The sequence below is a fragment of the Phaethon aethereus genome (assembly GCF_964289735.1).
Source record: "Phaethon aethereus genome assembly, chromosome: 9".
Taxonomy (NCBI): Eukaryota; Metazoa; Chordata; class Aves; order Phaethontiformes; family Phaethontidae; genus Phaethon; species Phaethon aethereus.
In genome coordinates this window covers 10,798,032-10,810,550 of record NC_138585.1, presented here as the reverse complement: position 1 = coordinate 10,810,550, position 12,519 = coordinate 10,798,032, and the positions used below count along the sequence as shown (strand labels likewise).

Genomic DNA, 12,519 nt, shown 5'->3' with positions numbered 1-12,519 from the left:
CGGCTTTAATTTTGCTGGAAGATCACTTCCAACACAGAACAAAATTACCTGTGGTCAGACAGGTGATCAGAACTGATCACATTTAATTAGAAATGCAGGAACATTCAGTTTAAATCTCTTGATTTTTTTCAAGTCTAGTTTTCATAAACCATTTGGATATAGTCACTCTGCTAATAAGCCAAATTCTCTCAAAAGAAGAAGGGGACCTGGGCTTCAAATTAATATGGCTCCATAACAGCCTGGGTGACTTTAATGAGTGGCAAGAGGCAAAGAGATTCAGCAGCTCCTGTGGTGGTATGTGCAGAAGGAAATTTCTCTCAGAGAACAACTATTGGTGTCAAACATAACGGGAGAATATAAAAACCCTACCAACTTGTAATAATTGTTTGTCCCAGTGAAGATCTACACCCTTGCTGCAATGCTGCACAACTGGTGTGCAGCACTGGCACATGCACTGCTCTTTTAGCTGCTGTTTACTGTAAGGGGAGGAAGACATCTTGCTATCCCTAATAAATTTTCTTAAATCTCTGAACTCATCAAATGGCTTAAGAGGTAAATTAAATTCAAAATTTTGTGAGGATCCATGAATACTACTGGATTGTATCACCTACTTCTGAGTGATAGTTTTCTGAAACTGACCTTTCATGCCAATATCTCCTGGAGGTCCCGGAGGTCCTGTATACCCTGGCTCTCCAGGAAGTCCTGGTAGGCTTGTTCTAAATGTTACTCTGCCTGTTAATGAAATGAGCATGGCACCATTACATCAGCAGATTATTCAGACAATTCTCCTAGCAAATAGAGAGAAAAAAGTTGCAAGGATGAGCAGGAGACAGTATTCTGATCCTTACAGGACCCTTCCAACTTGAGACATTCTATGATTCATTTAAAAGAGAGAACTACCTGGACAAATCCAGGTTACACCTGTAACTGGAAGCACTTGAGGATAAATATGGTAATGCCAAAGTAAATCTCAGCAGACTGTGGGATCCATCTGCCTAGCCTTTAAAAAGCATAGTCCCTTCTGGGAAAGTATTTCCATTTTATCTGAATCAACAGCAACATAACTCTTTCTTTTACCAGGAATGGAAAGGAAACTTTTCTTTTAATCCTAAATTATTAATGCTGCTCATGTACCTTTGACAGAATTATTCTCGTGTATTTACTATTACTTGGGAAAAACAGAACATGCATTGAGCTATTCCTAAGGTAATATATCTGGAGATCAATATATTTTCAGAGAGAAAGAAAAGAGAAGCACTACATTGGCATTGTTTCAGAAAAACTTGTTTTGGTCATAAGATATATAAAAGAAACATGATACTGTTGATACTCCTAGTTAATACAGTTTCTAGAAGTTTTATAAATTCCTACTGCTTTATTTTCACACTGCCAGAACTTCGAATCTGCTCTAAGGCCCACTAAGACCTCTGAAGGCATGCAAGTGATTTCTCTAGCTTTCAATTAGCCCCTTCTGAATTTAGTTTTACAGATTTACTACAACTTTTGGAAGAATTTTAAGAACTGATTTTCTATCATTATTCTTTCCCGGGTTTCTGTAGCAGATTTTTATAGCCACAGTTACACAAAAAAGTGAGAAATCTTTATACTGGGAAGTCACTGTATCTTCTCTACAGAATCTCATTAGCAATGGAGCACATTCACTTCATGAATATCCTAAAACAAAATTTCCAAAGAAAAATTCTTTTCAACCATATTACTCAAAATATACTCTATAAGTAATGCATTTATATAATCTCATACATTAGACATTGAGATGACTCTGGATTTGCTCCTGTTCATTATATATTCAGTACTGAAATGTCACCTGGTTCTCCTGGAGGACCTGGTAATCCAACAGAACCAGGTCTGCCAGTAATACCAGGTAGTCCTGGAGGGCCTACAATACATAAGCCAGTTTGTCCTTTCTCTCCTTTTGTTCCTTTTGGCCCAGGAAATCCTGGGGGACCTCTCAGACCAGGTCTTGTCACACCTAACCAAAGAGGAAACAATACAAAAATGAAGTCAAAGAAATGGAATTTCAAAGCAAAGTAAATACACAATAGGATGAGACAAACATACTGATTTCATCTCACAAACACTTTTTATCTTGTAACATATTAAATAATCACAATGACAATGTAAAGATATTTAAAAATTATCTTTAACCTCTCTTTAAATACTTGGCCTACAAAAGCTTTTGGGTGACAATTTTTTACCACTTAGAAACATGATTAAAATCATCTGAAGTTAAGATTCCACAAAGCTGATTCCATGTAATAGGCAGGAAGAACAATATATTTCATTGTTGGTACTGGACCATTATGCATACCTGGTCTACCAGCATCTCCGGGACGACCCTGTGGCCCTGCAAAAGCAATGTATTTAGAACTTGAGTTAAACCACTGTATACTCTGCAAAGTCACTACTCATTAATACTGACTGCAAACTTTGGGCTTCTGCATTTTAAGTTTATTTTATCTTTTAATTTGGTTTTGCCCGAGTAGGCATCTACTACTTATGCAACTGTTTTATACTGACAATTCTCACTGAAATATGGCAAGATACAGAAGTTTACAACAAGTAGGAATAGGATCCACTGCATTGATCTTAGGTGGGGATGCACTCAATTACTTGAGAACGACTTACAGGCTTGCATACTTGCTTCTTTTTGCCACTGTTATTTGCTCTAGTAAATATACCACCTCCTAACAATGCATTAATACCTTTGCAAGGCTCAACTTTCCTGTTGCCATCCCTTAGAAGTATGTAAGTAGGTTTATAACAACACAGAGTATTCACTGAGTGGAACACAATCACTTGGATACATAAATATTCGTAAAACTAGAACATCAAAACACAGAACGCAAAGACTTGCTGGGTGAGTATGAGATATAGCCTACAAGATGCTGCCTCAGAGTTCAAGCCACAAGTTCTTGTTACATTGTGAGACAGCCCAAGTAATAGATCAGTACATTTTAATTTTACAGCATGGCCAAAATAAACAAAATAAAAACTTGCATATCTTTATTACTTCAGAATAACAGGCAATAAAAATAGCATAAAACAAACTATGAAAGCTCACCCCGCCCAAAACAAAAAAAGAAAAAAGTGCATGACCTTTAACAGGAGACTTACAGCCCTGATGGTTTGTCTATGGCATATACAAATAATGTGCTGATGCAGTAGTCCACTAAGGTCATGAGACAGGATGTCAGTGAGCTTAGGTGCTCAAATCAATTATCTGCGCACAGAAGTGTGCCAGCTTCATTATTTTTAAGAGGAAATATGGCCATAAATCAAAGTCTCAGGATACACTTGCATTCTGCAATTTGATGGGAGTAATTTCAAAATACTCTTGTAAACAAAGAAGCAGGTTGCTGGGTGCTCAAAAACCTAGCCTGCAACAAGCCCTTTGAGTGGACAGATCTTGCTAAAGGTTTCTGGTTTTGATGTGCCACTCACCAGGCATACCACGTTGACCTTTTGGTCCTGGATGTCCAGGGGGTCCTTCATCTCCTTTTTCACCAACCACACTATCATAATACTCTGTCTTAAGAGAAAGATGGTAAGAAAAGAAAGAATAATAAGAATGGAGAAGCACAGTGCCTCATATTGAGCATTTGGTTAGAACAATGTTATGATCTCACTCATAATTTTGATGTTGTGACACCATGAGACTTTCTAATCACATGGCTATTACAAGCAGCCAGAAATGAAATCGTAATTGTTATACAGAGATTATGCCAAGAGACCTGTACAAATAGATTGGGCTGGGATTTCAGCCCAATTCCTCAACTCCCAGAGGACGACTCTGCCTGCAGATGCAATTATACAGGCAAGGTGCAAGTTGGAGACCCAATCACAAATAATAAGGTAGTATGAAATAGAAAATATTCTTGAAAGAAACCTCTAGGCATCACTTAGTCTATTCCATTGGCTCAAAGCAGTATCAGCTATAGCTAGACTATTTTAAATAATCATACATGAAAACAGACAAAAGTCAACTACTTAAATCACATATGAATTAGAAAGTCATTCCTATAAAAGTTAATACTTAATTTATTGAAGTTTAATATTATGATATTTCAAAGTTTCTATGAATGGCAGGCAAAATAAAAATGCAGTTTGCTGTAACTATTTTTTTATAACTACAAATTTTTGCTCTTTTCTGGATTATTTTGCATGGGCACCATTACTAGCAAATCAGTATTGTAGTAAGCATTATACCTTGATATATAAACATGACACCGAAATTTAAACAGACTAATAATGTACCAATTTTTAAAGGAATAAAAAAACCTGCTTGAAATTAAAACTCAAAATTTTTACTTTTCTCCTATTGATTTTTTTGAAAAGCAGTGGTTTTTTAGTACTCTGTTAATATCACAAATTATTTAGCCTTTTACAATGTTATTTCTTTTGAACAATTTGGGCAGAAGGTTTCCATTAAGTGTGCATGGGATCTTTAAGGAAGCCACTAGCGAGACAGCATCAGAAGACAGAGAAATTGTACTCGTAGTATCTCTTGCTTTCTTTAAAAAGTCTTCTCAGGATTTTAAAATTAACACCACCTGTTCTGGAACTGACTAGAGCCTGGTTTAAAAATTAACTCCTGTGATTTTTTTGTAGCTGTTCTGTGACAGTTCAATCTCCTGTCAAAATTGCTGAGTGGGGTCTAACCAGGCCCCGTGCATCCAGCTCTACATGAAGGAAGATGCCGCCTCTGTGAGACTCCCAGCATCAGTACTTTGAGAAAGCCATGCCTCCATTAGAGGACCATGGGACATCCGTTACTGCCTCATACAGTCAGTTTGGCTTATTCTAACGGTATAGAAAAATGATACCGTGAAGATAATTTACACTTACTCGACCACAAGCTCCAGGTGGACCAGTGTTGCCTTTCATCCCCTTCATCAGAGGAGAGAGATGGGTTTGTTTATAAAAACAATACATGACATTTGGTACCCACTGTTACTTCAGTACATTGCTCGTAAGACCAGTCCCCCACCACTCCCACCTCTGTTCCTCACACAACTATTCAGCCACATACACCAAAAGCTACAGGAACACATCAGCAGGCATAGATGGACACCAGTTCAAACACATGATCTATTTCAGCTGACCCATCCCCTACTCCATGATATCATTACTTGTCATCTTTTAGGTGAAGTAAAACATATTGTATACACAGTGGTAAACAAAATGATATAATAACCCCAAAACATATCTTTATTCTCATCCTCAAAAGCAACAACAAAACCATTAGACAATACCTTAGCTCCTTGCCTGCCAGCCAGTCCTGGCTTGCCCCGTTCACCCCTTTGTCCCTGCAGGTGACAGTACACAATTTTAGGAGCATTAACCTTTTAGCACTGCCATCAGTAAGATCTAAAATGGAAAGCTTTAATCTTTCATGGCACTGGGAAGGTGATCGTGACTTGTTCAGCGAAGAAATCTCAGGGAAGGACTCCGTTTGGGGTATAGTTTCACGTCTGTAGGAAATACCACAGGTCCCTCATCCAAACTTGCCTTTATAATGGCACACTCATTAGTGCTGCTCTGGATAGCACAAGTGTCAGAGGCTCCGGTTTGTTCTCCCTCTGCAATTACTATTTCTGAAAGGGGAGAAACTGCACACAATGTGAGACTCTCACACTCAGCAACTCCCTCTCCCAGAACTTGGTCAGTCTGCATGATGATGCTGATCTCAAGAGGTGTCAGCAATACCAGGAGGGAAAATAGTGCAGATTGCTGCTAAGGCTTTCTGCAAGTGTATACATGCAAGGAAAAGGGGCTTCTCAGAGACTTATGCTGTTGAATGCACTACTAGTTAGTAAAGTTGAAATGGCAACAGAGCAATGACATGTTTTTGTCATGACAGAAAGTTTTCTTTCTGTTCGCTGAACCAGTAGAGCTTTGTGGTCGGTCAGACCTTTCTTTGTCAGACTGGAATGTGTTTAGACTGTCTATGAAGGTTGTTTTGGCATGATGAAGATGATGTTTTAGTAAGATATACGTGAAATGGCTATTCTGACAATAAGAATTTTTATAAGATATCTGTAAGGGCACTGTGACCCTAATGAAGTTGTTAAAGTGGAAGTGAAGTAAATATAAAAGAATTGATATTTAAGCAATTGAATACAGTATTCCAAACACATTTGAACAAGTTCAGCTTTTAAATTAGTACACCAATTGGGTTATATTGGTTATAAAATGGCGTATTTCAAGAATTATATGATGACAAGATGACAATTAATATCTATCAGTCATCTTGTTTCAGGCCAAGGCAACTGTGACCTTGACAATAACTTTTCTTGGTAAAAGAACGTCTTTGATACTGGTCATTAAAAATTATTCATTTTGCTTCTTGATTTATGCTGAAGTGAAGGTATGACTCTTTCGCAAAAAATTTCAATGTGACTGACCAGAATTACAACTCAGTAGAACTAACTTTGCGTAACTTGGACCATGTCTCAAACTCATTACATAGTCAGCAGCAAACAACAGGTCTTTTTATTTCACAAAGAATAGACATCTATGAACCGAGCCCCTCTCTCCTGCATAAATCTATGAGGACATAGTATGTCCCAAGATCAGCTTTGTGAAAGGAGATGTTTCACAGTGTATAGAAACCAACATTTTCAAACACATGCTGCAATGGGAAAAAGCTGTGACAGGATGATATGACCGTGATAAACAGATGACTGCTACGTAGAAAGTGTTTAGAAGGCTTCCTTCATTACCGGTAAGCCAGGTGGACCCGGGGCACCTTCTTTTCCAGGTTTACCCTTCAAAGGAAAAACATAAAATAAAATTTTAAAAAGTTAAATTCAAAAGAAGTGCTATTGCATTTACAGAGCATAACAACTAAATGCTGTGCATATAACTGTATTTTAGGTCTTCATAAATTTTGAAACGTCATTAAGGTTATTTTTAAAAACATTAATTATTTCTAATTGTAACTAATGTTCATAAAACTCTACAAAACAGGGAGTAGGATATTCCCTGGACATTTCTCCTCCTGTGGAGGACTAGTTGAGGCAGACACTTCACCAGCACAAAGTGCCAGGCAAGTGCAGAAGGCTTGGTGCAAAATCAGATCCTTTCAGACAGAAGACAAATGATAAAACAACACAGCAGCTAGCAGCCCTTCTAATGGTGATCATGGAAAGATACTGAAGGAAAAAACTTTTCTCATATTAAACGGGGCTAAGAGATGACTTGAAGAGAAATTATTTGATGAACAAGAATAGGCAGTGCACTTCAAAGCTTTTGGAAGTAGGGCAGTAGATGGAAAAGTGAAAACAGGAGGAGGCAGCGTGCCAGAGGTATCTGCTGTTTTTTATGGCGCATGGCACATTAGGCAGCCTTCCGCTGCAGTTCTGGTATCTACTGTGTCAAGTATTGAATTAAGCAATTCATAACAACAACAACAAAAAGACAAAGGGAAGGGAGAGAGGGGGGAAATGGGGAAAGAAACAGAAGGAAATGAAAACTTAATTCTGAACACAGATACCTTGCTTGCCACCTTGAAGACAGAAATGAGGAAAACCTGGTTTATTAAAATCCACAGTAGGAAGGTAGTGGTAAGATAAAAGAGGGGTGGAAGATTATGAGCTCAGAACAACAGGGGAGAAAGCACATTTTAGAAATTTCTTTTGCACAGAATAAATCAATGAAACTTAAAATAATTTCGAAAAAGATGACCAGACCATGAATTACGATGTAAGAATCAGAAAAAACAGCAATAGTGAAAAGACGGCAGAACTTAACCAAAGATGGTACTCCGGAAGAGAAGAGGAGCTGGAATGATGTCACCACAGGCTCAAAACTTGCTTGCACAAAATAATATTTTTTTTCTAGAACATAAAATCCACAGCCGTTTGCTATTTTGTGCTCACTGATGTAATTTCAATAGCAAAAGGAAACATTTTATTTTCATTTTAGACTAGCCAGTCAGTCAATGTCTTAACACAATTTGTATTTCCTCAGCATTCTTCAAGGTCAATAAGCAGAAAAACAAGGGTGGTCTACTGTTTCCTACACAAAGGAGGAATGGAGAGGTCAGTTAAGAAGATTTCTAAAATTAATACATGACAGGACAGTGCTTTTGCAAACAGAAGACATAATATAGAAGAAACACAGAAGATGGAGGAAGAACAACACACATTGGATAACAAGAACTTTTAGTACTTTACACCAGTAACTCAAATAGAAATTAAAATTTTCATAACGTATAGGAATAATACAAGTAACAATCAAGTTGCTTTATAACATCATCATTGTTATTGCACCACACAATTAAAGAAAGAGCGATCTACAGGTAGTACTGGTCTTGTCTTGCTACCTTTCCTTGTGGAAGAAAATTTATTGCAACCACCAGAAGTACGGGAAAAGTTTCAAACTACATATGTTAGGACTGAATGAAGTATTTAATTTGAAAATTATTTTCCTTAATGTTGCTTTGGAATCAAAATGTTTTGTTCAGAAAAAGTCACCAAACATTTTGATTTATTTGGCTACTTTAGGGTTTTCCCCTGATTACACACTGATAAACCATTTTGAATTCATACAGTTTTAGTTACTAAGTACCTTCATCTTTCATTGATTAGCTTTTATCTGAAAGTTTGAAAGCCTTTAGAATGCAAAGAGGTAACTTTCTATTTAATGCTCTTCAAAATGTAGATATACTCGAGTAAATTATATTTTAATTGTGTATGCTTTTTAAAATAAACATATGAATTTTTCTCATGTTATCCTATTAACAGAGTAACACTCTTATGACAACTTTCTTCATGTCTCCACATACCTGCTGGTTGAGCATACTAATTTAAGTCTGCTGCTGTAAGTAAACCCAATGTTTTTAATTCTCTTCTACATACACACTGGCACTATAAAGCCAGTACTTGTTCAGAAGAGCTTTTTTTTTTTTAAACTAAGTTTCAACAGTAAAACCTTTATAGCAAAACAAATAGAAGTGCATCCACCATCAACTGACCTTTATGTACTCACAGTATGTGAGCCTATAAGAACAGTCATTTGACTTTTAGTCTCTAGTCTGATTTACTGGATGAAAAAGCTTTTGAATCGAAGAAAATTTGCTCTGAGTGGCATTGAAACAAAAACTGGAGAGCAACACTAGTGCAAAACAGCTTTTCAGAAAAGACTAACATATGTGTATTTAATTGTTTGCACATACCTGTGCTCCGGGTTCTCCTCGGTCACCCTTTTCACTCTGAGAATCACCAACCGGCCCCTGTAACAAAACCACCCTCAACATCTATGAATTTTGAGACTCACAGTCGCTAAATTAAACATATCTTTTCTGATTTTGTTATCTTTAAAAAAAAAGTATAAAAATAAAGTACATTTAGAATGCTATTAATAGGTATCCCATCCCATTCTATTCATTAATTCTATTTTATTCATTGAAGGTTGGAATAAGTAGTGTAAATACAGGACTCTAAAGAGTAGCATTTAGTAGGTGATGCTGCCTGAACATCGCAATGTAAGGGATTTGTACATATACATGTACATACATAATAGACTCCTGGTTACTTACTGTAAACCCCATTGGCCCTGGAAGTCCTCTTGATCCTTTTTCTCCTTTCTCTCCTTTGAGGTCCTATTACATAGAAAACTAAAATTTAATACGTTCTCTTGGATTTTTCAGCACTTACCATAACACTCATGTTTTACAAACAGGAAATCCTTACGTTACCAGCAAGCTTCTTTAAGCAGAGATGGTTCTACTTAAATGACTAAGAAACAGAAACTTCGTATCAGTGCTTCTGCCTAACTCTATGATGTTTGAAAAAGAAACTGGCTCTCCACGTATTTCTGAACATAGGAGTTCAAAACTACGTACCTGTGATTGCATGCAAGGGGACTGGAGTAAATATCCCCAGAAATGGCAACAAATTGCAAGCAAAAACCAGATAAACTTTAGTTGCTTCACTGGAGCTACAGCTACCTGCAATACATAAAAGCAGTGGCTACCCACACGATCCTTGCCTCTGTGGGCTCAAGATTAGATTACCCTACTGTGTAGTACTATTGTGTATTGGGCCACATCCTAAGGCTGTTATAAAGCCAAAGTTTACAGACTGACTAATTACTACCTGGTTAGACTCCTGCCCCAAACGATTTATGTAAGGAGTTTTGAGGGGTTTTTAAAACTTAATGCCCGATGTCTCTCAAAAATTGCCATTGCCCAGTGATAAACCACCACAGCTGTGACTGGGAAGTGCTCCAGGTGGTCCATGTTTGATTTAAACAAGGAAGAGCTGCTGTGCCTAAAAGATGAACTTCGCTTCTGCAGTCTTTCTCTTCCGCCCTTGATACAGTCTTGACACAAAATTCACTTTTTATTTTAGCATGTAATGGAGATAATTCCATTGATTAGATGCAAATTAAATGAAGACAACCGAGTCAAGAACAGGTTGAAGACTTGATCTGTTAATACATAAACACCTAAAGCTGTGTATCAACTACTGCTGTTTAAGTGCTATATAAGGACAAAATGCAAGAATTTTAATTCACAAAGCAACACTTAAAATGAAAGCTGAATCAGAGTATTTCCATTCTCCAATACTCACTGTTGTTCCAACACTTTCCATGATTACTCATGTTCCAATAAAAACAATGAGAACATGCATGAACTTGTAAGCTTTTATGAAACTCTGGTAACTGAGAGTCCTGATATTTTCAGCGACAAGGCCCACAGGTCAACACAGCTGTGTCTCTCATAGCCATTCAGAAAATCCATGTTGATTTGGTGAAGCTAAAGTTGATTTACTTTTCATGTACTCAGAGATCCAGAGCAGGTGGGTTACTAACAAGCATTTAGCATTCCACTGGCATCGTGCAGATGTGCCTGTGAATACACAGGCCTCAGCTGAGCTGGCTGTACAGACACACTCTAAGAAGAGCTTAGTATCTAACTAAACAAGTTTGAAAAATGTTGGGATGGGTAAAAGGAAATGTTATTGGAACAATGAAGATGAAAATGTCCTCTCAAAGTAAAACCTAGTAAGATGGCTTATGTGAACGTGATGTTTAACAATTTTATTACCGTCATGTTGTCTGGTCCGCTTAATGTCACAATAACAGTTCCTGGTGGGCCAGGCGGTCCAGTTAATCCAGTGTCACCCTTGAAAGAAGAAAAGAAAAATAGAGCAATTACAAGCAGTGTATTTTTTATTGTTTCAAATTACTATTGCTATACTTCTGACAACATTGTGAAAATTTTTCTGTCGTTCCACTTAGCCATTAATACAGTTATCGTTTCTCTTTGCTTGCTCCAATAAAAAAAGGTATATGGAAGACTTAAGACTACTATGACAACCTTCTCCTAGCTGAGAAATACAAAAATGCATATGCTGATTTATATTCAAGTATCTAGAAATAGCTTAATTTTTAAATACTATTTCTTTAAAAGTTATACAACTATTTTAACTCTAAGTTAAATAAAAATACCTCCTTGATTACCATTTTTCTCTCAATTTTATTAAGTCCATCAATAAAATACATTAACTGACCCTGGTGACATCCTCAAAACTGCAGTCTCTGTATTACAGGGAGGTGATTGTAACATAGTGCTGACAGAAAAAATTAGCTTTCATGTGTCCTTAACTGAAACATTAATATTGCAGTATGCTTTTCCATTAAAGATCTTTTAGAAGAGGGTAAGTCCTAAATGTGATCTTTCCTGTGGAGCTCAACAAAACAAGATTCATCATTTCCAGTGATTTTAAGCCAATAGAATGGCTTTGCATGCACTTGCAGCGTAACATCAAAGAATACATCACTCTTTTACAAGGAAGCAAGATGCTCCATGGTCACCTGAGCTAATGCTAATGAATAATCGATTCTATTTACAGAAATTTTCCCAGAAAACTCCTAGAACATTCCCAGTAGTAATGACAAAGTTAAAACCAATCCCACTGACAGACAGTGCCGTTTCGGTTCACAGCTGAATCTGTGCAGGTCAGCTAGCATAACTGCGAGATGCCCCAGGTTCTTGAAAGGAACCTGTAAGAACATTGAGACTGACTACACTGGTCCTCCAACTGCAGGCTGAAGTCCTGAGAGACAGCAGATCTATTCGCACTCATTTCTAGCTTAATGTCAATTATTTGGGATATAAAGTAAGAACGTGGACAACAAGTCATCCAATTTTTAGTCAAAATCTGGGAGGTTTTCTAGCATCATAAAGGCTAACATTGAAAAGATGTTGGCCATAAGAAGTTGTGAGCCTACAGATGCTATATATTTACCAATGTTTACATGCTTAGATAAGCATTTAGGAATACTGTGCAAATGATATATAAATGAATTTAATGCTATGTGTTAGTAAATATTAACTACTGGCTCCTCTAAGGTTTCCCCCCTCCTATCAGGAAGTTTATGTCATTGGCTTTTAACATGAAAACAGTTTGTCCTTGGATATTAATTGCCTTGTTTTCATTTTCCAATAAAAGCTTCTACTATATACTGACTTCCATATATACTGAAAAT

The 12,519-nt window shown here is 37.0% G+C and overlaps 1 protein-coding gene across 1 annotated transcript in view; it reads right to left on the bottom strand.

The window, feature by feature from the left end:
* COL4A3 (collagen type IV alpha 3 chain) overlaps window positions 1-12,519 on the bottom strand; it is a gene marked incomplete at its 3' end in the record, with an annotated part of 65,871 nt that overhangs the window by 28,367 nt on the left and 24,985 nt on the right. Inside the window, exons 13-22 of the mRNA XM_082003644.1 lie at window positions 11,075-11,152; window positions 9,563-9,625; window positions 9,200-9,256; window positions 6,744-6,788; window positions 5,274-5,327; window positions 4,867-4,908; window positions 3,463-3,550; window positions 2,330-2,365; window positions 1,826-1,990; window positions 640-732 (exon numbers count right to left, since the gene is read on the bottom strand). Coding sequence (XP_081859770.1) covers window positions 640-732; window positions 1,826-1,990; window positions 2,330-2,365; window positions 3,463-3,550; window positions 4,867-4,908; window positions 5,274-5,327; window positions 6,744-6,788; window positions 9,200-9,256; window positions 9,563-9,625; window positions 11,075-11,152 — 721 coding nt within the window. The remainder of the gene's footprint in view (window positions 1-639; window positions 733-1,825; window positions 1,991-2,329; window positions 2,366-3,462; window positions 3,551-4,866; window positions 4,909-5,273; window positions 5,328-6,743; window positions 6,789-9,199; window positions 9,257-9,562; window positions 9,626-11,074; window positions 11,153-12,519) is intronic.